The sequence below is a fragment of the Chaetura pelagica genome, unplaced genomic scaffold (genome assembly GCF_000747805.2).
Source record: "Chaetura pelagica isolate M959 unplaced genomic scaffold, ChaPel_1.0 scaffold129, whole genome shotgun sequence".
Taxonomy (NCBI): Eukaryota; Metazoa; Chordata; class Aves; order Apodiformes; family Apodidae; genus Chaetura; species Chaetura pelagica.
Genome location: NW_009954536.1, coordinates 222,791 through 247,924, shown reverse-complemented (window position 1 = coordinate 247,924; position 25,134 = coordinate 222,791). Strand labels below are relative to the sequence as shown.

The 25,134-nt window shown below is 47.7% G+C and overlaps 1 protein-coding gene across 1 annotated transcript in view; it reads right to left on the bottom strand.

Moving 5' to 3' along the window:
• DOCK11 (dedicator of cytokinesis 11) overlaps positions 1–14,220 on the bottom strand; it is a 63,980-nt gene extending 49,760 nt beyond the window's left edge. Inside the window, exons 1-11 of the mRNA XM_010004763.1 lie at positions 14,095–14,220; positions 12,398–12,514; positions 12,075–12,164; positions 11,297–11,379; positions 10,375–10,444; positions 8,157–8,252; positions 5,382–5,516; positions 3,160–3,337; positions 2,637–2,716; positions 2,414–2,497; positions 266–406 (exon numbers count right to left, since the gene is read on the bottom strand). Of these exons, the coding sequence (XP_010003065.1) occupies positions 266–406; positions 2,414–2,497; positions 2,637–2,716; positions 3,160–3,337; positions 5,382–5,516; positions 8,157–8,252; positions 10,375–10,444; positions 11,297–11,379; positions 12,075–12,164; positions 12,398–12,514; positions 14,095–14,220 (1,200 nt within the window). The remainder of the gene's footprint in view (positions 1–265; positions 407–2,413; positions 2,498–2,636; positions 2,717–3,159; positions 3,338–5,381; positions 5,517–8,156; positions 8,253–10,374; positions 10,445–11,296; positions 11,380–12,074; positions 12,165–12,397; positions 12,515–14,094) is intronic.
• Between the last annotated feature and the right edge of the window lie 10,914 nt (positions 14,221–25,134).

Below are 25,134 nucleotides of genomic sequence, written 5' to 3'. Positions count from 1 at the left end.
GCTGGTTTCCCAGCAGTCCCAGCTCCTGGCAGGCTGAGGCATGACAGGACAGACCCTGTGCCCACACACAGCTTTGGACATCAAAATACCAAGGCATCAAGGCACCAAAGGTCCTGCAATGACCCTGGGCCAACAGCCACTGTCTGCCCAGGTCCTGTTGGAACCAACGGCAAAATGAGATGTTTCCAGATTCATCTGCTGAGTGTTTTTTTTCTTGCAGGGATGAGAAAGAAGATGAAGCAGGACATGCCAGAGCTCCCCTTACATTAGTGGGTCCTCCTTCCGACCTGTCACTGAGCTGGGCAAGGAGGTTGAGGGAGAAGTCCTGGCAGCACACCACGAAGCGCCTGCTGCTCTTCTCCTCAAATGGCTTGATGTCTGGCTCAATCCCTGAGAAGTCCAGCCTCTAGACAGGAAACAAACAAATCTGGTCTCATTAAAAAAGAAAACCAACCCTTGAATAATGTTAAGGGATCACATTACAGTCAAGACTATCTTTTAATTGATATTTTTTAAAGTGGTACAAAAGGTACAATGCATTCACAAATGAGTGCCATTTGGTGATGTTACACAAATGCATTCAAGACATGAATTCATGGGGATGTATCAATTTTTAGCAATCTAGTTGGTAGAGCACAGAAAACTAAACCTCAGTACGATTTCAGTTCCTTCCTGCTTTGCTGTAACCCTGGGGATCTTCCCAAACACCATTTAGAGCTTGGGGAAGAAAGCGGAACAAAAGCCGTCGTTACACTCAGAAAAGCATCTTCCATTTTGAAGATTTGACTAGTTTAAGAGGTGGTCACTGTGCCTGAAACAGAGAGAAGGCACATGCCATTGGGATCATGAAAAACATCTCCAAGTGGAAGGCACTTCTGGTTGCACAGCTATAGCCAGCGTGGTTAGAAACAACCAAGACTGTCTGCCGGGCCAGCTGGGAAATCCAAACAGTCTTGGTTATCATCTTCTCCTTCCTAACCCAGGACATCCATGCCTGGGCTGTGCCTCCACATCCACCTTTCTTGAAGAGCAGACATGTACACTAGCAAAATACCATCAGCTAGACAAGGACCCTCAGCCTTCATCATGGGACTGGGAACACAGAGCTACCAAACACCCCTCAATGCCAGCCCATCTCCTGGTGACAAGCTGGCACAGTCCTACAGCTTTCCCCCTGCAGAAACCTGCCTGCCAAGCTTAGGCCACTGATCTCTCACCATCAAGTAATTACAGGCTTCAACTGTTAATCCAATTCTGGTAAACTCTTCCCATTCTTTCCCCTATTTCCTTTCAAAGAGGAATATAAATATACACACTATACATTACAGGTGTATGTTCCTGCTCCCTGGCTCCTGGCACACAAGTGTGTAAACACACCCCAGCACTGGCTGGGACAGGGATTTTGAATGCACATGTTAGAGCAGAACTGACTGATCCACACCAGAATTAAGAGCTCTGGATATAAAGGCAGGACAGTGAATTCAGCCTAACCACTTGGTATGGGGAAAAAAGATATCTTAAATGCTCCACAGTGAATCATATTTCCATTTTTATTATCTGACTCGAATATAGGAAACTTCCCAAAGCTTCTCACACAAGAAATGAAAGCCTCCTGGATGCTTATCTTCTTCCTGTTAAAGAAGTCCCAAGAGAGAAGCTCACTTTGTACAACTAAACCTTTTATAGAGTAATTACATTTCCTTGTTAAAACAGAATGATGTTCTCCACAGGTGTGAACAAGCCAAAGCATGCCAGAAGGAGAACCAGAAACTATGAAATAATTTGGAAAAACTCTCTAAAACCCTGTGAAAAATTGCAGCCCATTCCACTGAAATCCCACACCTGGACATTGGCAGAGAGCTCAGCAAAGATGTCAAAGCAGAGAAGAAAAGCCAATAGTCAATGACCCCCTACACCAGTGCATGAACAGCATGGGGTGCTTTTTCTGCTTCTATATCCCCTACATTTGAAAACTCCCTGAAGATTGAGGCTCTCCCTGTGAATTATTACCATGGCCTTTAACACCAGTGCTCCCTACTCCAACTGTGCTGAGCCCATGCAGCAGTGCAGGTGTCCCTGCAATACCACTTCTACTGCCTCTGCAACCATGAGAACCTCCCAGGGGCCCAGATGATGGGTTTCAAACTCAGCAACATCAAGATGCATCACCCAGAAGCCAGGAAAGCTGGAGGGAGGCATGTGTGGGGCTGCTCCATGTCTTCCCTTCATTTGAGCTACCACCTGAGCAGAGCCATCTCGTGCAGCTCTCACTGATGGGGACATGGGCTGCACTTCTGTTCTCCAGCTGAAACACACTCCTGCTCTGCAGGAGAACACTGTGGCCACACAAGAGAACAGGGGAGGCATGACACAGAGAACACCGCCTCACATTGGCAAACATGGGGATGTTTACCTGGACTTCTGGGTCAAAAGAAAAGAGGTTTTGTCTTCCATCATTTCTGCTTAGTTTGTTCAGCTGATCCGTTTCTCTTCCGTACTAGGACAAAGGAAAGCACTGATGTTACTGCCTGGCCACACAGAAAAAACACATGCACTAGGCACAAGAAAACCCCTCTCCTCTTTTGGTGGACAGAACTAGCTATGGGCTGGGAGAGCTCTCTGTGCAAACATGATACCTTCATCAGCTCTGGATGCATGCTCCTCTCCAGGCTCTCCAGGATGTTCTCTGATTTTCCCTGCGTGCTTGATTCATCATCTGCAAGGACACCGAAAACAGATGTTCAAAACAACTGCAGGAGCACTTCTATGCCAGAAAGCATCCTGCAGTATTTGCTTACAATAGCAGAGTTTATGGAGACTTTTCCATTCCTCAGGAGTAAGATTTTTTCCATACATTACTAGTACCCAGAGTGTACTGTTACAGCCTGCTAGGTTTTTCCAAAGCTGAACTTGAGCACAGAGCCAATTTTCCACGAGTCTTGAAATTTTGCAAGGGATTTCCCATCCAGAAAATGGGTCAGGTTTCCCTCTATTTTTATTCCTCAGACTATCACCTACGTTACACTAAGCCCTTTTGCATGCTCTCGTGTGTCAGCCACAATTCTTGCTCTTAATCCAGAAAGAAAAGCACATATTTCTCCAGACATGCTGCTTACACCCTGATGGAAGGATGAGGTAGGTGTTTACTTATAAACTGACCTTGCACAGATTCCACAGTATCTTTCTTCTCTTGCACCAAACTCTCAGTATTGCTCTGAATGATCTTTCTCAGAGTTACCAGCCACTCTTCCATCTCCTGCTCAGTTTCAGCTGCCAGGTAGTGGCTGTACTTGTCTATTGTCTTGAGTTCAAACGCATAACGGCGCATTTTGGGGCACTGAACAAACAAACAAGAAAGAGAAGGATTTGTATTATTTTTTCCTCTGTGGCTCAGCTCAGTAGCTGCTGTAGGGGTCTTGAACTGAAGTAACATGGCAGGGAAAAATCCCCTAACAAGGCAAGCCTCCCCCTTGCCAGAGCCTCTGCTGCAGTCATCACACAGGGCTTCATGGCTGTGATCGGGCAGGACACAGCTCCACGGTTGCCAGCTACTCTGAGAGGGAAAGAAAGCCACAATGAATCCCAGAATCATTCTGGCTGGCCAAGACTTTTAAGATCATTGAATCCAATCATAACCTAAGTCTTATTAACCATTAACCTAACTCTTACCAAGTCTAATGCTTAAACCATGTTCCTAAGCACCACATCTATAGTCTTAACATGCCTCCAGGGATGGAGACTCAACCATATCCCTGGGCAGCCTGTTCCAGTGCTAAATTACCCTTTCAGTGAAGACATTTTTCCTGCTATCTAATCCAAGCCTGCCCTGGAGCAACTTGAGCTCACAGCCACTGCACTGAGGAGCAGGAGCAAGCTCCATCTTATGTCATTAGACCTTTAAGATTTTCCCAGAGAAGCCAGGAATTGGATGTGTTTGACACCATAAGTAATGTTGCACTCCAGGACACTCAGAGGCATCTACCTTAAAAGCAAATGGTTCAATGCAACTTTTCTGAGCTCTGCTGGCCTTTTAACAGCATTTTCAAATGAGAAGCCAAAGTCAACCTGGTGCAGCTTGGGAAGTACAAGCTGTCCGTCACCAAGGCACATGTACTACTGCTCTTCCTGTGTTCAGAAAGACGAACGGAACCACACAGCTCTGACTCACCCAAAAGAAGCAAACCACTGGAGCAACTGAAGCTGCTCTGTACCAGCTTCACCACACTTGGTGCTTGAAGCTTTTCCAGAGCCAGTGTCCTGGTTTGAGCCAGGATGAAGCCAATTTTTCTTTTTACTGATTTTTTTTCCTTCAGTAAGCTTTCTTTTAACTAGCAACTGCGTGTTCTGCTAGGCTGATAAGACAGTGGAATGTTTTTCTAACTACTGAGGCTTCAAGGCTGCACCTGCACTCTGCCAGCTCAGACACTACGGGGAGATCTGTGACCCCCCCGTAGGAGGCTGAGTTAGACAGACAGCAAAATTGGCCAAAGATATTCCATTCCATATATCTACGTAAGCTTAAAGGAAGGTCAGAGATCACAGAAGACAACTTCCTTCCTTCTTTTTCTTCCCTTCTCTTGCATCCATGGCCGGCATCCGGGGAGGACTCTGTTCATCCATCACCGTCGACCCTTAGGCTCGAGATCTCCTGACCCCCATAACTCTCTGCTCTCTCCAGCAGCAGCTCCAGGATTCCTCGGGACTCTTCCCAGCGCAGGGAAGTGCTGTGGGAGTTGCTGGGGGGGGGGGAGGGGATCGAGAGCATTGTTGTCAGACCTGAGTCAAACGTCGACAGCCAGCAACAGCAGAAGGCACAGCAGAAATCCACTGCTGCTCTTCACTCCCAGCATAACAAAGCAAACCCAGGTTTAAGCCCTGCAAAAAGTCCTGCTCCTAGAAGATTAGAAGCCCTTTGCAGGTCATGAGTCCCTAAGGGCTGCATGTTTGCATGGACCTGTTGGGATATCATGTAAGAATCAAGGAGCTGGTGTGAGCAGCCAACAGAAGAAGGTGTCCAAGACTAAGTCACACAGATTCCCTACTGGCTTCAACCCTTGGGATGTCTTGGAAGGCACCTGACCTACAGTAACCAGGTAAAGGAGAGGAACAGTGCAGAGATACAGCAGGAGGCAATGGTGCAAGCTTCCATTTTCCTCTGACAGCAGCTCTTCCACTTGCTGCATTCCCAGCCTCAAGCATGGCACTTGTACTAAACTCCTTGCCTGACTTTTAATCAGACTGGCAGACAGAGCAAACCAGCTCTGGGTTGGTCTGTAAATCCAGGCCTTCAGCCCTCTCTGGCACAGACACTGAGAGAGCTTGTCTGCCTCGGAGCTGGCAGTGCACAAGCTCACATGCAACCATGCAGGAAGCACACCCACCTGAACAACATCATTGCAAGCATCCAAGAAGATACAGCCTTTAGATTCTTTTGAAATTTTCTCATCTTTGTAGGAATTCAGAATATAGGAGCCATCAGTGAGTTGTGACAAGTAGAAATATCTCCTCTTAAATACCTGCAAAAGAAGAAAGTTTCACTCATGCAAACATTCACTTTGCTGTACATCACAAACCAGAGTCTCAGTTTCAGTCTCTGCCCTCTTACTACTGAGAAAATATTGTAACAATAAACACCCATGATCCCAGAGTGTTGCAGATTCACCCCTTTGAGCATGTCTCTGTAAAGAAAGATTTCAACATCTTCTTTAATTTTCATGTCCTTGTGATAAGTTCACCCACCTAAAGCAAAGCCTCAGGGCTTCCAAGCTCACCTCTCACCTGGCCCAAAGCAACACTGCACAGTAAATTCACATTGCCTGAAGATTCCTCCCACCCCAGAGCAAGTATTTCTAGAGCCTTTTTAATAAAGTCCTCAGTCAGAATTACCAAGCAAATCTCCACAAGACTTTGGAACAGACATGTGGCAATTCCTAGCACTCAAATACAAGCCAAGGAACACTTTGATCCATTCAACACCTTGGGTTTTCTTGTTAACACAAAACTATGACCATGAACTGGGTTTGGCTTAGTGTTCAGTTCTCACCTCAGTGATAAGCTTGGGAGAAGTGTTCCTATGTTTGAGCTACTGAGTTTTATGAAGACTGTACATTGATTTAAAAATAGAAAAGTTCTCCAGCCTCTCAGATCATCTCCCTTCATGTTTGTCAGCCAACAAGTGCTGGACTGGAGAACAAGTTGGCAGCAACTATGGTAGCATCATTGTGATAGGTCTGTAAGAAGCAGAGTGCTCTTCACAGTTGCTGGGTATCTGTGTTAGGAGAATCCAAGGCACTGTGAGTAATCCCACTGCTCTGCCTGTCTGGAAGATTTATGAATAAACACAGCTTTTTCATCTCAGATAGGTTACTATTAGTAATTTCCTGCTCCCATCATTACTGACACTCACAAACATTCAATAAAACCATTCTCTTACTCACACAAACCTGGAAGGGAGCATTGTGCTCTGACTGGCAACCCAAGCCCTCTGAAAGCCAACCTCTGGCACCATTTAGCTGTAGAAATACTCAAGGGTTGTTGAGCTTTAAGTTTTTAAAGTATTTTAAGCACAAAAATACATGAAAATCTAGGCGTGCTAAGAGCTAAGGCAGCTTCAACATTTAGTACTTTGCTGAATCAATCTCAGAAACTCTGGCAGTAGATGCTACAGAAACCCATGACAGATCCCTCTAGATATCACAGGGCTGATACCCCTTGTGGGTGTGGGATTTCATGCTAAACCATTTGCATCTTCTGAATTCTCTTCAAAAGGAAATGCAGAAGCAGGCAGCAAACACTATTCCTATGATCTTTCCCCCTTGTAAGTAGTGCAGCCATAAATAACAGTCAGAAAACTATAATCATGTGAAATTAATACTATAAAACCTAGGAGCGCTGAGGGAGTTCTCCTCAGCTCCCTGACCAGGCTACAGATGCTGCTGGTGAGCAGGGCAATGGCAGAGGGATGGCAAAGGAACAGAGGACGCACATTTGGGCAGAGATGAAGGAAAGAAAGACAGACAGAAAGACAGACAGAAAGAGAAAATCCTGACACCATGGTGGCAATGCAGCACACAAACACTGCAAGACAGGCAGCTAGGGAGATGGGCCACATGAGGGAAGTTCTTTGCAAAGGAAAGACTACTCTGAAATAAAGCTGTATCTGCCAACCTTTGCAGGTTGCCCGTGGGCTGACTCTCCACAAAACACACTCTGCACATGCTTAGCAACAGTGTGAGGTACCAACAGCTCAGCATGGCTCAGCAAGGAAAGAAACAGCACCCTGTTCTATCACCTTCAAGCTCATGAGTAGTCATATTAAAAAGCAAATTTAAATGAGCCCATGATCAGTTCTATTCCACTTCTCATGAAAGCATAATTTGTTGAATCGAGTCTGAGAACAACTGAGGTTTTTTGAGACTTGCTGCTCCCCTCCCCAAGCAGCCTCCCTGCAGCCATCCTACAGCTGCACAGCTGAGCATAACCCCCTGATATTCTCTCTCTGCTGGAACAAGGCAGCTCTGTGGTGGAACAAGAGACAAGCTCACTGCCACAGCAAAACCCTGCACTGCAACTATTAAAAACCTCCACTTCACAATCTAAGCAATGTCACACCAGATTATGGACAGTAGAGACCAGGAGACAAAGCAGCTGTTGCTTCTAGGGCAGTCATACTCCATCTCTCCTCAGTGATATCACCCTTGCTTTTAAAACAAAGACTTGTAATTTCAGTTCAAAGCTGGCATCCATTCATATTTCCTAGCAGCAAGGAACTTATCAATTCAGAAAGTCTCCTTTGCAGGGCAGCTGCTTCAGTTCATTAAATGGCTTTCCTCTTCTGGGCCTCAGCTGCTCATTCAGAAAACAATCTTGGTTTACTAGAACATGCTTTGCCTCTTCGTTCATCTTGCCTGTCATGATTTTAAGTGCATTGGTCTTATATTCCGAGGAGAAAAGGGTCAAAAGCTGTTAGCAAACTGGGTATTCCAGTCCATTTTGCACTAGGCTACAAGAGGGACAGATGCCCACCCAAACCCAAGCCACCCGTTGCACAGCTGCTTGGGTGACATGGTCTTGACATCTTGACATGGTGACACCTTGAGAGACATGGTCTAAACTTAGCCTCCTTCACCATTACCATAGTGCTGGCTCCAACTGACCTTCATGGTAACAGTGATGGTGCTGTTCACGTTGGCTTTGTGCAGCCAGCCTTGCTTTATCACCCCACCCTTCTGGGAGCACAGGGACGAGGAATCCTGGAAGAGAGCAAAAGATCAGAAAGGGAGGAGATCAGCTGAACTGCCTCCCATGTAAAATTCCTTTTGGACACAAGGGCTATGTCCACCCTGGAAAGCAATACAGTTGTGGCTACAGCAAGACAGGAACATGTAGAATGTGGGCCCAACGTGCAGCTGCATACACAGTGTTATCACAAACAAATTCAGCATTTTCTCTTTCCAAGAAAGAGACACAACAGGCTGAGCTTGGGTCACCTTTAGAAAAAGGAAGATTACATCTGTGCTGATAGAGCTGCACGGTGATTTTGCAATGAGGAAATGCATGTTGGTTCTTAGGCAGTATTTCAAAAACCTGGGGAAGAAGAGCATGTTCAAAACGGGCTGTTCAGAAAGTTGCAAAATGCAGAACCCCACACTGACTTTGTAATTTCCTTCTGTATAAATCCACTCTCCATTTTCAATTTTGGCAAAACCCACCAAACCTCAATAGCTGCAATGTAACTGACTGGTTTCACATTTATCAAAACAAAAATGTTCAAGTGACCCAACCAGGTTGTTCTTGGCACACCAGCTGGGATTTCCATCTTTACTCCTGTCCCATGGTCCCAGAAAGGGAGAACATTCCCCCATCCACACCTAACTGTGACCTCCACTGGGGAAAGAGGGAAATGAGATGCCAGACTGGTGAAAAAAACTCCCTCTGGCACTTCCAGTGACTCAGCAGTGGAGGTGGATCTGGACTGTCTGTCGAGCTGTGAAGGGACCGGTTTATATCATCTCCTGCAGGGCAGGTTTTCACTCTTCCAATGACAAAGTAAATTGTCTAATGCTTTATTTCCTTGGGTAAAACAACCCATGGTTTCTCCTTTACGATGGTTTGCTTTTTTTTTCCATCAAGAGATTTCTTATACTTGAATTTCCATGATACAATTCTAATGTAAAAGATCCATCAGGAAACTGTAACAGAATCCTCTAGATATGGCCATGCCAAAAAAGATGAATGCCAAAATACCTGCCAAAGCTCTCAGAACACTCTTCCAAAACCTCTGTAACTACTCATGTTTTGGGTATCTGGGACATTGACCAGAAGATAAAAGGTCTCCATCATTTTATTTTTTTATAGTGTATTTTTGTCTTTTTGCCTTCTTTAGAGACTTGCTGATAACTGCACAGTTCTGTCTCCAGCCCAAATCAGATATTATTAAAGAGGTAACAGCTCAATTTAATGATGTCATGCAAGCTGACAACACAGCCAAAAAAAATAAGGCCAAACTTGAAAACACATTTCCTTTTAGGAAAAAGCCATCCCAGTCCAAGCCTGAGGTGTGTTGGGGGACACAGCAATTGTGAGAAACGTGCATGAAACAGTCCCTTCAAATCTTCAGCTCTGCAAGAAAGAAACTTCTCTTTTCCTCTGTAAGCTCCTCAGCAGCAGCAGCATCTCGGTGCTGTGTGGATTTTAAACAGCTGTGCTAAACTCTTCCCACCATCAACTAAAAATTCTTAATGTCACGTGTGTGAATGAAGCTCCACGTGGTACTTGAGACAGAAAAACGCTCCCCCTCCCTTTTGTAGCAAATACAACAGCAGAGGGAAATGTGGCACCTGCATCACCCAAAACAAGCACCAGGTTTGAGCTGTCCCAGCTGTCAGAGCCCCCAGCCCACCCACCCCCATGGGGGAGCCCCAAGGCTGTAAATCTCCCCTGGAGAGCACAAACATGACAATTTCCAGAGGAGGCAAATGCCTCTGCGTGTTTGCACAGTCTGCACAGAACGGGACTGACACACTTCTTAAGAGGACCCCAACACCACCAGGTAGTTGAAAACCAAATTGCCTACTTATAATTCTGGATGTGAAGAATTTTACTTAGTAATTGGCTTCCTTTTTTTCTCTTCTGCTACAGTTCAAGTGAAAAAGCCATGAGAAATATTAGGGCTAATCTTACACATAAATAGGAGACCTTTGACTTCCAGAGATTATCCTGTGACATATAAATAAATCACTGTCTCAGTTTTGGTCCCATCTTCACAGTAGGAAGCACCTCACCAGAAAAGCATTCCTGGAGACTGAATTATGACCTTAGAACTGAATTATGATCTTAAAGCAGAATATGTAATAAAAAAAAAATTATCCTTACCTCATCCTTTTCAAAATCTTCATCAATTTCAAACACATGGCTTGGAATCTTGTCTGGCCTAAAGGATTTGCTGAAATCACAACACATTTTCAGTTTTAATGACCAGGACACAAGGGTCCTCTGAGCCAGCAGCTGCTGCTGGATCCAGAAGCAATAGCCAAGGTGCAGACTACAGAGCACAGCAGAACTGTCCTCCTGCAGAAAATAGATTTCAAGAGACCTCCAGCCCTTGACAGCTGGAGAAACTAACTCCTGAGTGCTTTTCATGGGAATTAAGCACAAGCAGTATGTAATTAGCTTTTGTCTGATTCTGCAGAGTTTTTGCAGACTTGCATTTATGCAACACAGAAATGCAACAGGCCAGTCTATCTTCCACCCTGCTAAAGAAGCAGCAGAGCCCAGCATTTCAAAGCACATCAGCCTCCAGCACTGCCAGTGTTAACAGCAATGAACAGCACCAGACTGGAGCTGTAACACCACATCTCAGTGACAGGGCACAAAGAGGATCTGCTCAGCATGGGAACACTGTGTCTAGCATGCAGAGAACATCAGTCCAGGGGGACAACAAGGCTCCTGATTCAGGATGAGCAGACAATGCCAACACCATTTATCCTGCCACTTGCCAGATTGTAGCCCATCCTCATCCTAGATGGAGGGGGCTGTTTGCATGCTGGGATGTGAAGTAAGGACCCATGGTGGCAATACTGCCACGATCTCCCTGTCACAGCAGAGTAGTAACAGTGTGACACCCACATCATACCACCAACCTCTGGCTCTCTAACCTTCAGAGTGACAAACCTCTGGAGGGGGTCCTGCTGGTGGGACAGGCATCAGGAAAAAGGGCAGACTGGTTCCTCCTAAGCTTGACCAAACCCCCATCCTGTGACCACGCATTAGTATTCCAAGGGAGCACAACACTTACCATGGCAACATCCGAAAGTCTCCTGAGTATTCCTCATATTTGTAGTTTACCACGTGCCAGTCTGAGCTGTAGGTTTTAATGCACTGAAAGGAAAACAATACAGCTCTTTGAAAGCTACACCAAGCAAAACAAAACCATGCACAAGTCTGAAAGGTTCCAGGCTGCTGGGTGAAGCAAGCACAGAGTGGAAAGGGTCTGAACAAGCTGCTTCACTTGTTTTGCATTGCAATACAGAATTTCATAAGGAACATTTCCAGCACAGAGACAAAAATCACACAGCATCTGGCCTGCCACACAGCTACTCATTTTGTATTTTCATCGCTCCAAGGCTTTAAAAAAGGAGCAGTGATTTGGAATGGGACTGCTGCCCAGAAAGCACCAATTTTCTGCCCTCAGAACTCTAGTACCTCTAACTGGACATCGACTACCACTTGGCATTTACTTTCCCTGCACTTGGAGGGAATGACCGTGGAAAGTGGCACTTCACAGAACAAACCCCTGGTGCTAGGGATGCTCCAGGGAGCCCACCCTGCCCTGCTGCACACCCTGCAGCTCAGGCAGGCAGTGCAAAGCCACATGTTTTGTGCTGTGTACAAAACCTACTGGAAAGGAGCACCATGCAAGAGCACATTTGGAACTGTCTCGTGTGGCCTGTCTGCCAGTGACCAGCATTTCCTACACAGGAAAAACAAAGTGATCTGCAATCTCACAGCCCAGGAGCTGCAGCAGAACATCTTGCCTAAGGGAGCACAGGCATTGAGTGGACTTTTGCCCCTACCTCCTTGACAAAAAGACTCTGAGCTTTCTTCAGAGCATCTTCTGGCACTGTAGACTGGACAGTCCTTCTCTGCCGACTGATGACTGAGATCTGGAGGGAAAAGGAGGGAAAAGGAGAACATGGCTTCAGTGCCAACTTCAGGGCTTGACACTTCCTTTAAATAAACACAGTGGGCCCAAATCACTAGTGGGTCATTTTGGTTTCACGTGTCAGTAACACAGCCAAAATCAACATGTGGTTAACAGTGGACATTTTCCAAGGTAAATAAGTAGGGCTGGAGTTGAGAGAACCTCAAACAGGAGAAATAGCCTGAGCAAACTCACAGATACATCTTCAATTGGAAACAGCAGCAGGTCCCGGAGGGGATCACTGAAGATCTGAACTTTGCGTTGAAGGATCACGTTCTCATAGTCCAAAGGTTCAACCACTTTGGTTTTTTCCTGCAGGAAAAACAGAAGATGATAAAATTTACGTATCTTTATAAAATAAATAACCAGCAACTAACACCTCAGGCTTTGTTTAGCCTGACAATTTAAACTGTGTTACCCACGGACTGCTCATTCATTCAGCAATCATGTGGTGCAGGAAACCACCAACGTGCATGTTTTGCAGAGAGGGAAACAAGGGGTTAAGCTATTTGTGCCTGGTAATAAGCTCTGGGAAGAAAGGAAGCCCTGTGCTGCTCCCCTCCAAGCACAGCCTCTCATTTCCTAATGGAGCAAGAAATCCTCCTGGACAGACCACAGCCTTAACAGCTGCAGGCTTCAGTGTCTGTATGAGCAGCTCATCTGCACAGCTCCAAAGAAACACGGCTCCTACACTGGATCAAAGCTGGTTTTGCTGGAGGAGCTGATGAGAGCTGTGCTCTCCCTGCAAACGTGCCACTGGAGGTAGGAGCAAAGCAGATGCTACGGCCTCCAGAGCAGGAATCTTGTCCCACAGAAGAAAGAGCAGCATCCCTCTGGAAAGGCAGGAAAGCTGACTCCATAAATCACACCTCAGGCACAGCCAAAGGCTGGAAAAATCTGGGCCCTGCTTTTGCTCACACTTAGATTTTCAGGAAGCCAGAAGAACTTCTTCAAAATCCCTGGAGTCACGAGTGAAAACTATTAGGAGAACATCGTTACATTCACTAGAGCAATATTTCTGTCTGTGTCACAAGACCAGAAAACAGAACTTAAAAACATGGGGTAAAAACAAAAACCTATGAAGCAAGAAAGTGGAATCCCAGCTGCCCAGCCCTGGACTTGGGATTTCATAAGCAAGAGTTGGGCATTTAGCACTGCAGCTGTGCAAATTAAAACTAAACACCAAAAGCAAATCCATGACTCTGTATGTGAGGAGTCATAATAAAAGGGGAAGCAAATTTGGATGCATCAACTCTGCCTTATTTTGAATCGTGACCAAAATCTTGATGCCTGGCTGTGCTTATGAAACTGTGTTTATGAAACTCCTCCAGCAGCCACGTGATGCCAGGATGGAGATGTGTCTTTAGGCTCTCCACCCTTGGAAGAGGAACATGAGATGCTTCCCTATCAGCAGCAAACTTCACTCCCCAGCTGAATGGTTTTGCCAGGATGAACTACTCGCGTTGCCTGCTCCCTGAGTTAAAAATGAGATCAAGGTACAAGGTCTCCCACTGGAGGCAGCAAAACCTGCAGCCTGAGAAAATGAGGATCAATTTGGTACATGGTAAAAAAATAATAAAAAACCAGGGTCTGTAGCAGACCAGGGCTAGAGCAGCAAAGCCTCTGGCTTCTGTCACCCAAAGGACCAGCTCCACTGAGCAGAGGCAATTCCTCTGTCCTAGGTGCATGACGGGTGAGCTTTTAATACTTTCAGAAAGCAAAACTGAGATGAAAGTTTTCCCTGCAGCACTTCAGAAATGCAAGGCCATCTGAAAAACAGGAGTCCCAAAAACCCAACAGGTAGATGGAGAAAAGGAACTAATTTTCTCTCAGTCTTGTGCTCTTTAAATGCCTAATTGAATTTGCTTGATCATCTGAAACACTGGTCTTACTTCAGGGTAACATTGTGTGCTCTGAAAATCTGCCAAGCTTTGCAAATTAATGTGAATTAACAGGACCTCCACAAGATGCTCCCCCTTTTGCAGGTCTGGGGCCAGGTATCCCCAGATCTTGGCCATCCCACCAGGCCAGGCAGGACTCAACAGACCAGGGGTCCATCTCTCTGCCACCCTGCCTGATTCACCACAGCAATCCCAGCAAAACTCAGCAGTGCAAGATGGTTAAAGCAGCTCCAAGAGCCCCAGCTTGGTTTACACCAGCTTCCCATCTCACCTCACCCTGGCAGCAGCTGTAACAGTAAATTAGATTCCCTCTAAGAGCCTTTCAAATCACTGTGACATTAAATAGTGGCTTTGAGTGCCCAGAACTCAGACCTTCTGAACACACAGTATTTTTAGTCCTTTTTTTTTTTTTTTTTTTGCAACCCAGTTCTGAAACTGGGACCCTGTTTCTAAAGTTGCTCTTTTTAAAACTTGGGGTTTTGATAACATTTCTTGTCTACCTTGGACACCTCCGATGAGCAGCAAGACAAAGTCCTGGCAGGGACCCTTGTGGGATTTGAAGACAATTAAAGGGTAAGGACTGAAAAGGATCCCACATCTTCACATGAGAGGCTTCAACATCCTTACAGCACTGAAAAAACTCCTTAAAGTAACTCACTACAGCCCTTCCACTCTTGTGGTTTTAGTGATATTGAACAGAAGATGTAGGTCAAGCTGTTTGCTGCTCAGGAAGGGATGTGGCCTGTCCCCTGCCTGCCATCAAGGAGACACAGACTCTCTGTCCATCCCAAACCGTGCTGGCTGCCCAGCAGGGCCAGGCATGCTGCTGCCTCTGAAAACACACCTGTGGAGTAAGGAGAGAGACATCATCAATATTTATTGCTCTTTGGTCCACCCTAGTGCCCAGTGTCCCACCAGGGCTGGAGGTCAAGCTTTAAGCCCTGAAAATCAAAGTCTCAGATCTTCTGAGGACCTTGGTTACAGGGCACAGCTCCTGGCACCCAGGGCTCATCCCTGCCCTGCTCAGTGCTGTCACAACAGCAGGTGGCACCCACCAAAGTCTTTATAAAAACAGAGGAAAAACTGTGACACTAAAGCAATTAGTGTCTTAGAAACCACAGATTCCTCCACAGGAAAAGCCAATAGCCAAGTACAAAGAAATGCTGCCAGTCCAGAAACAAAATCAACCCATTTCTGTAGGAAAAAACCAACCCATGCAGTGCTGCCAAAGAGCCCCTGTTCTCCTGCAGGAGTGCAGCAGCTCTGCACCCAGGGCAGACAGATGGGTGCACCATCATGCTCCTCAGGTTCCTCTGACCACTTGGGCAACAGCAGAGGGGGCAGGTTGGGGTGAGCTGCCTTCTCCCATGGCCCCCCTGTTGCAGCACCCCAAGCCCACAGCCTGCTACACTGGCATCAAAATCAAGACCTGTGGGAAAGACCTCACAGTGGAAAAACACAAGAACACACAATTTAAATCAAAAGGTAAGAGGAGAGCAGTGCACCCTTCCAGATGAGCCCAGTCACCTCTCAAAAAACCTCACTGATTCAAGCCCCACACACCAGCCTGTTCCCAAACTGACATTGCTCTCTCTGTCCTTCTGCTTCTGCCCCGAGACATCTGCTCCTTAAGCACAGGGCTGTGCAGAGCAGGAGGAAGAGGGTGGTCTGCTGTGCTCAAACCCTCATCCAGGCTGGGTCACGAGGCTCTGCTTGGACAACAGCACAGAGGAAACAACAGCCTATCTATCAGAGTACTGACTCTCCACCAGCAAGCAAGCTGGCTGGCATTTGAACAGGAAATTCAATGAAGTTACTTCAACAGAAACACACCCACAAACACCAACGCAAGGCTCTGCCTTTAGCCAAGCACAAAGAGCTTGGCACAAGGAAAACCCCAAGTAAAGGTCCTCATCCTCAGTCCCCTGCTGGTCCTCCAGCCCCCTGCCAGCCTGAGCACAAACCCCCATGGGACAGAGACCACCAGAGAGAGTCTGAAGGAAAGGTTTAGCAAGGGAGGTACCCATTAACCAAGAGGGGGGAATCTTAAGAAGTCAGATTAAGTTGTCACCTTTCTGTATCCATATGCAAAGCTTAAAAAGAATCCTTATTTTTTCTCCATCAGGAAGGGCTCACAATGAAAGCTGGAGATACTCATGGGGAAGTGCAGGAAAGGACATTTCTGTTTTAAACTTCTATTGCCTGAAAACCAGTACCCACCTGTCTTTTAAGTGTTCTGCATTTGTATATCATATAAACATGTCAGTGTTTTTATTATTGTTACTAGTATTTTTTGGTGATCCCTTCTTCCCAGAACTACAGCAGGTACAACCCACCTGATGTGAACATACACCAAGTGAAGGATTTTTTGAAAGCAGCCGCCAAAGGAAAACTATCAGAACAGCTTTGGCATTTTCAATCTTTCAGGCTATTTTAAACAATATCCAGAGAAGAAAAAGGGCAGACCCAGCTGGTTTGGCTCCACTTGAACCAATGAGCTCATGCTCTTGCCTTAACATGAGCCCCAGGGTGGAAGCCAAGCCCAGCCCAGCCACCCACGCCCCAGCACACGAGCTGCTCTGCTCTCAACTTTCACTTCCTCACCAGTGATCCAGATATTAGAAGTGATGGTTCTTTAGAGTAGCTAAAAGGAGAAGAGGAAATAGCTCGGACCACAGGTAGTATAAATGTGTTGTTTCAGGCTGTAAAACTGTTGCCCAAAATGTAGTGAGCATTTACAGCCTATTTACTGCCTCATCTGTTGCAATCCTGTAAGGTGCTCGTGTGGAAAGCCTGGCAAAGCCAAATTTTAGAACAAATCCCAAAGGGACAAGTAGGTGAAATACAGAGAAAATTGGAGTCAATCTTCTGAGACTGGCAACAGCCCAGGGCAGTGAGGGGTCACTTCCCACTGCAGTGCACCATCTGGAAATGTGAGGATATCTCCAAGGCAGCAAAAACAACTCCTCAATTTTGTACGTTTCTTTTTGTTGTTGGGTTTTTTGTTTTGTTTGTTGTTGGGTTTTTTGGTGGGATTTTTTGTTGTTGTTGTTTGTTTGTTTTTAATTTTGCTCATGAAACTTGACAGTACATGGGAGATTTTAAAAGGGAACTGAAAAAATTCACTTGGCAACCTGTATGGGCACATGATGCTGAGGAATTTCTATCCATAGAAAAGATTTTCCAAAGACACATTCAAAGATCTCAGGTCACAGCTCTCTCAAATTCTGTATTTTTTAGAGGTTTTTGGTTTTTAATAGCACACTTGTGACTCCTCACTTTTCCTGCCCCACTGTCTAATCCCATTTCCACACTCGAGCTCAAGCTTGCAGGAAGGCTACAGAGCTTCATTTTAAAAAGCTGAGATTAACACATAATTCATCATTTCAGGAGTCTGGACGTAAGAAAGAGCAACGAGGAGTGAGAAAGCCTGAGCTTGGCTATCCAACACTTAGAACTGCCATCCATAACCTTGTGCAAAGCCAGAAAAATGTCTGCACCCTGAAGACTTTGCATTCAAAAGCTCAGGAGGAAGGGAAGAGGTGGAAAGAGGAACAGGGGAGGAAGGGCAAACTGGGAGGCAGCGTGAGGCAGCAGGCACGACACGAGGCAGCCTTGCTGCTGACAAGAGGCTTGTGGGCTTCTCAGCAAAGCCACATCTTGGCAGGGAATCAGAAGGGAGGCAGTGCAGCAGGTCTCCCCAGTTGGTGGGGAGCTTGTGGCCACACGCCTGCTGAGAACCCAGCACTCAGCTGGATGGCAGAGCAGGGCCCAGAGCGAGATGCGCAGGGATGGGCGGCGGGAAAGCCGCAAGGGTGAAAAATAGTCAATAAAGCTGGGAGTGAGCAAGACAAGAAGTATCTTTTACACTGTTCAGAGAGAAGGAAGTTTAAAAACATCAGAAGAATGCCCAAAGGACAGGAATGCTGGCTGTGCTGAAGGCACAAAACCCTTGAGCTTGAGACCACAGGTGGGACAGGGCAGAGGGACAGGCTGTAGGTTGGACACACAAATCCATGGGGCACTTTGGGAAATGGCAGGGGAGGAAAGACTCCCTGGGAGGAGCAGGGGGAGAATGGAGGGGGGAGGGTGTCAGAAGCTGATCCAAGGTGAAGCAGGGATGGGGAATGTGGGTTTTTCTCGCCTGAGGACAGGGCCAGGCTGGAGGCAGGTGAGTGCAGAGGCGATGGCATGGGAAGCAGGGCTGGGCTGCCAGAGGCACAAGATGGGGACAGAGAGGACAAGAGGGGCTGGCAGAGCCAGTACGTACTGCAGACAAGAGGGTCGAGCCCCACAGGAGGAAGGGAAGAAGGATGAGGTGAGGAGAAGGGGCCTGAGGGAAGGATCAGGTGCCAACAAGTGGCAGAGCCACTTCCGAAGCTGCACCACGGCGCTGGCAGGACCTGCCAGCACACACTGCCCTGCCCAGCCCTGCCTCCTCCCTGCTCACCCAGCTCCTGCATCCCAGCACGGAGCTGCCAGCACAGTCTTCTAGGGATGCTCACAGCACACGGATGTGGCCCAGAGCAGAGAGAGGAAAGCAGGACACAGGCTTGCACAGACCAAGCCAACACACAGGAGCAGATCTGTGGCACACCAGCCCTCCCAGGGCTCTGCTTTCCCAGCAGCAAACACATCCTCCTTCCTTAGGTGATGCCTTGGGCACTGTACCCCAGCACTTCCTTTTACCCCTTGCAGTGAGTGTCCTACATCCTGGAAAGCAGTGTTTTTCTAGCTGAAGGCTGCTGCACCCCTCTGTCGCCCTGCTCTGCGTGAAATGGAGATGGCTGCATCTGACTGGAGCTGTCAGAGAATTAAAAAGCCACGTGGCAGGGAAGGGGAGGATGGGTGCACAGTCCTGGCACCCTGGAAGAAAACGGTTGCAGTGGAAATGACTCACTTTCCATCTGAAAGTGCAGATCAAAAGCCTCCCCCCCTCCTGTGCTTCCCTTGGCCCTGCTCGACTCCTGTGCAAACGCAGCTCAGAGACCCACACCTCTCTCCTCCTGCACTGGTGGCAGCAGAACCTCATCTGAGCACTGAAAAGGGCAGAATGACTTCTGGGTGTTTTCTAACTGGGATGTCTCCTTTTTCAACGTAATTCCCAGTTCTCTAGTGACCAAGCAAGTGGTTGCAGTTACTGGCACTTCTCTGAGAGCAGCACAGCATCAGTGCAAGACACCAGCTTGGAGAAGGCTTGAAGAGACAGTCAGAAAGTTGATGACAGTGTAGAGACACACATCTACCTGTCATTACTGCTTAGGCCTGGCTAGTGAAACTTATTCAGGCCTTGGAACATCCTCAAACTGGCTTAGGAATTACAGGAATTCAGGATAATCAGCATATGGCTCTTCATTTCCCTTCCACTTATTTAGAAGTGGACTCTACACTTCAGAGCCTTTAGAACACATTTTGAAACTTAGTTGTGCAGCCACGAGAAGGGCCAGGAGGGCTGTTTTTTCCTGAAAGCTTGAGATTCTTGCATAATCACTTGAGCACAGGCAAGAGCAGTCAGAAAGTAGCTGCAGGCACTGCAGCAGAGCTCACAGCCAACCTGTGAGCACCCCTGCCCTGGGAGGCAGTGCTGCCTCTCCAGCCCCCTGCCCCTCACCTTCACACATCACCTCTGGATCTGATGCCCTGAACAAGTGCAGAGTCCATAGGAAAAGCATCGTTGGAGGTGAGTGGTAACTGGGTAACTGGGGGCTTGGCCCATCTCCTTCAGCAAAGGGATCCCCCCACTTGAGGGGATCCAGCACTGCTCCTGCACAGGGCAGTGAATGAGGGCAAGAATGTGAGATTGTTTTCAGTACCTCTGTCCCTGGTGCTCTGACCTTCCTCAGTAGCCCCGAGTGCTTCTGTGTGAGAGACACCAATGACAGCACAGTACAAACTGCATCTCCAGTCCCCAGACACAACACCTGAAGCCCCACGTGTCCCTGCCCACACAGGTACATCCTGGCTCAAATCCAGCCCTTCTGAACAAGGAGCAGAGGGAGGGATCAGCAGAGCTGCATCTGCATCCAGCTGAGCATCCGTGGCAGAGCATGACAGATAGGGAAACATGGCCCAGCTTTGATTTTCTCCTATGAAAACAATAGCCTTAATAGAAATTGGCAAAAGGGTACTTGTTTCTATGGGACAGCTGAATTCCTGCCAGATATGACTTCTCAAAACATTCCGTAAGCACAGGCCTGCTAAAAAAGGAAAATAGTAATTACAATGACAATAATACATGTTATTTATGTAAGTTCTTAACTGGAGCATCCCAAAGTGCTTTTCAGATGTCACTGGTATTTCATCATTTATTTATGTAGCACCAGTTTTATATTTAGCCTGCAGTTCCAGAATAGCCAGCTTCAGAACATCTTCAAGTAATTAATAAGCAGAACCCCTCCCTTTCCTGCCTGCTGTTAAAAAACTCGTGTTTTTCACTCAAAAAACCACTTGCACACAGGGCCAAGCCAACTGCAAAGTCAGTCCCTGAGGGCAAGCAGGAAAAACACTCCTGGGCTTGGCTGGGGCAGGAGCAGGAGCAGAGCCAGGCAACGGTGAAGCCACTTGCCCAAGCCCAAAGAGCAACAGCAGGGAAAAACAGAGCAGGAAGTCTTAAGCCAGTTCTAGGTTGCCTTAGTGATAGAGCAAACAGCCCCAGCAGTGAAGTCAACCCCCAGAGGTGTCAGTGGTGGCTTAACCAGCCCAGGATGTTGTTTTTCTCAACCTTCATCTGTGCTCTTCGGGCTGCAGGCATCGGGTGCAGGCACAGGCTGCAGCAGCTGCAAGGTTCAAGTCTTATCTCCAGCAAATGCAGGAGGGGCTGGGGATGGGCTCTGAAATCTACAGGCTCTGCAACCCTTCAACCCACCCACAGGCAAAATGCTGCTGTAGACAGAAGCACCTCATAGTTTGCCCTGGGTGAAGACATCCACACCTGCCTTACGCAAAGGGACAAGGGAGTGCTCAGGGCTCTCCAGGCACACAGAAGAAGACAAAGGAAAATCTCTCCGAGTTCAATGCAACTTTCCTGGACCTCCAAACTGCCATGGAAAGCAACTGTCTGTTGGCATCTGGGTTCACCTCCCCAAAAACCAGCTTTGTGGACATCCAGCCCACCCCAGCCAGCACAATCATCTCCCTTCCAAGTGATGGAGGCTCCTTTCTCTTCTCCTGACTGTGCCTTTCCTACCCTACCATAAACCCAGCTCCTGCCAAGCCTCTTGTCTGCCTGTGCCCTCTACTTCTTTCCAGCAGGCACAGCACTTCCCTCGAGTCCCTGCTCCAGCTAATCCAGTGTCCCCTGGGGCTGAGCCGCAGAGCCACGGGCTTGGCAGGCTGGCAGAACCCTGGCAGGCACAGGGCCAGGTGCCATCCTGAGCTGTGTTTTCCTCCACACCTGCTGGGAGATGCGTCCTGCTCCACACACAGACACTGCAGCACAGCTCCAACCCCCATCCCAGGCTCCTGACCACTTCCAAAATGCAGTTAGGGATGTTACAGAGAGCAACACATGGCACTTGGACGTGACCTGGTCCTCTAACTGCAGAGGGGCAGCATCATTTTTCTGGCTGCACCCGTGGAGTGTCCCCCTCTGGGGATGTCACCCAGCATGGAGCCAGGAGCAGGATGATGGTGCAGGGAGTGCTCTGGACTCCAACAGGCAGGGTCTCCTTCCAGCCTCAGCCACTCCCCAGAGACAGTCCTGTGACAGGAGATATTAATAAGGGAGAGAAAAAAAATTGCATTTCAGCAAGAAAGGAGAGAAGGGTGAGAAAGGGGTCAGGAACGAGCAGACCTGACCCCATTAGAGAAACAGCAGGAGGCAGGGAAAAGCTAAGTCAGGGCTGTGCTGAAGGAAGGAGGAACCAGCAAGGGAGAGAGCTTTGATTTGTACTTTTCAAGAGAATGAAAGAGATGGAGGGAGATGGTGGCAGGGAAACGTGCTCCAGTATTTCTGAGATGACAGCGATGGCCACAAAGGCACATAAACCCACCCTCTTCTTTCATGGACAGAACAGGAGCAATAAGGCCAATTAACCAGGGAAGCTAAAGCCCATGTGTGTTTGAAGCCTGACTGCTGTTGAGCTGCTGTGCATGACTGTGACTTGCATTCTCAGGCCACAGAAACGTCACAAGCTTTGTGTAACTTTGCACCATTAGAGATAATAAATCAGCGTGCGAAGGGCTCAGGGAAACGCTGTGAGAGCCACCGAGCTGCACATACAAAAGGATGCCCCAATATGCACTGCAGCAGGTAGTCCAGGTTCAAATGCTCCTAGTCCTGGGGGTTATCTCTGCAAATATCTCCAGATATGGCTGAAACACCACCCAAGAGCCATCCCCTCACCTGATTCTGAGTGCACCACATCCCCAACCGCATTGCTGGCATTAGCTGCAGGCACCAGCACCAACCATCTGCTCCAGGCGTTTCACTGCATTGACAGTGGCAGGACAGGGCAGATGCTGTCAATGCAGGGACACCTGCCTTTTCCTGACACTGGCACAGAACAAAAACACTCTCAACCTTGGTCAGCAAGTGCTAAAACCCTGGGTACAGGGCTAGCAAAAAGGGATAAAATGTATGCACACAAGTATGTAAGGGCTGGGTGCTTTGCTCTCTTCCTAGAGCTTTCCTACAACAGGCAGGACACATTTAAATGATGCCTTGGGCAGGATAAGATTTAGTGCCCATCAAAAGCTTGTGGTAGCCTTCAAAAACCTCAAGAAATGGATGCATTGACTACAGCTCATCCTATAGCCACTACTCCTCAGTGCACAGGTGTGTGTAGGTGAGCAAGGCACTGCTTTGTCTCTTCTGCAGTGGGAAATATGCTGGAGGTCTGCTAAGTGACCCAAAGAGCTGCACAGCATCCTTGGTGCCTTGCTCCTCTCCCTAAAACTGTGCCTTTCAGTCACTGCACCCCCAGGGTGTGCCTAGGCAGGAGCAAACCCAGCCATGAGCACAGCACAGGCTGCCCAGGGCCACAGCACCCAGCCAGCACTGAGCAAAGTCCAACCCCTCACAGCACATGAGCCCCAGTTCAGGAAAGCACGTGATTAATTTTAAGAATGTGTTTAAGTGTTTTCTTGAATAAGCCCCTGTGAGCAACAATCTCTCCCTAAGCACCTCCACAGAAGTCACCCGAGGGAGCTGTGGTGGCAGATGCTGGAGGCCCCTTGCCACAGTGGGCAAAACCTGCCCTGGCTGAACAGCAGCAGAGCTCCCACCCACGGACATAGGGGCAGAATATCCTCCCAGGCCTTATCTACATCTCTGTTTCTACTTCAGTGATGCAAACACAGCATTCTGACTGCACCCGAGGGGGAACGTGCAGATATTCTCTCTCTCCTGAGCACTAGAATCACTACAAATGCTGCATATAAACATTTCTGGTACTGATCAAAGCGAATTGAGCTTATTCAAAGAGGATTCCATGCAGAAAGCTGATTTCCTCTACAAGAGCATAAATTCTGACACTAATAATATCGCTTAAGCTGAAATAAACCACAGAAATAACAAAATGCCTTTTTGCCTCCAGTCGAAACCGTCTTAATATCTCAGTTAAGGAGCTTTTCATCTCCTATTTTGCATCTGACTGAAACTGAGCCACCCATACAAGCCCTGCCCAGCCAGGATCAAACAAAATCCATCTTCTCTCGGCAGGCTGCCCACTGCCTCACTGGGAGGCTCCAGGGAGCACCAGGAGACACAGGAGAACAGACACTCAGTTTACATCCCTCTGTGTGGCAAGAACTGATGCAGTTGATGGCAAGCAGAGGCTTTCCCACTTTGTGATTGCTGGGAGTTCATGTGCTGGCAGATGCGTGGCCAAGAGCTGTGGGTGTGCCTGGGTGCCACCAAGCTGCACCCTGGGGTGCCTGGGGATGCACCACTGGACTGGGTGACACTCAAAGTGGGCAAAGCCTTTGCAGCTCCTCCTGCTCAGCTAAGATGCTCTGGGCTTGCATCCTTTGTAGACCTCTCAGGCAAAGCAGTGAACATATCTTCAGTTAATCTGCATAGAAACGATCTAAAGAAAATCAGAGTAATTGTGGGAGACTTGAAATTGCCACCAGATGACCAGTTTTGGCAGCACTGTGGGAAAATGGATTTTCTGGGTTTTGTCAAGCACTTGTTCCTCTGATCTCATGTCTCCCACACGTTTTATTTCTCTGTCACAAAGCAGTGAATGACACCTTTGGAAAACTTGCAACTGGCTTGAGACACAGCCCTCTCCTTGCAGGGGCCCAGCCTCTGCTGAGCATAACACTCCCAAGGAGAGAGGGGAGGCACAGGAAAGCTCTGCCTCTGCCCTAGCCTTACATGCATGCAGGGAAACAAGTGACCACGTGCAGCTAATTTGGGTCCTGAGACAGAAGGTTATTTTCCTTTGTTATTTTCCTGGCACTGCCACGAGAGCCACAGCTGCCCTGGTCCCGTGTCCACCAGCACCTCTGTGCAGGTTTCTCCTACCTTGCCACACCACTTTGCCATTCATGCTCAGCAACAACCTGAACACAGAGAGGATGGGAGGAGGGAGATGGCACTGAAGGTCTGAGACAAGATCACCCATGTCTCTCCACTGCCCAAGGTCCCTGGCTGCCCTCCTTGAGGTCCAGCCTAGATGTCTTGCTCCCATTATCACCTGCCCTTGGTACCCTGGCTCTACAATTGCACTTTTAACACCATATTTTACCTTTGCTGTTCCAAAGTTAAAAAGCTGTAGGCAATCTCTTGGTAAAGAATGGTTTTAATTATCATACTTAGGTTCTGACTGCTCCTCTCTAACCAAATCTTTACATTTTTCTTCATCTTCTATCGTGTCATTTATCCCACCTGCCAACTTTGTGCTTTTGCTAAATTTGTCTGTCTATTGAACGTGAACCCTGTTTGGCTGCCAAAACTCCATTCACTGAGTTCTAACCAGTAGCACACCCCAGGGACCATTCCAAGCTGACATTGATACAATCTGCCCTACAGCTTTGCAGAAGAAAAGCCTGCCCAGAGAACCAGGGTTCCCACCCACCTTGTCT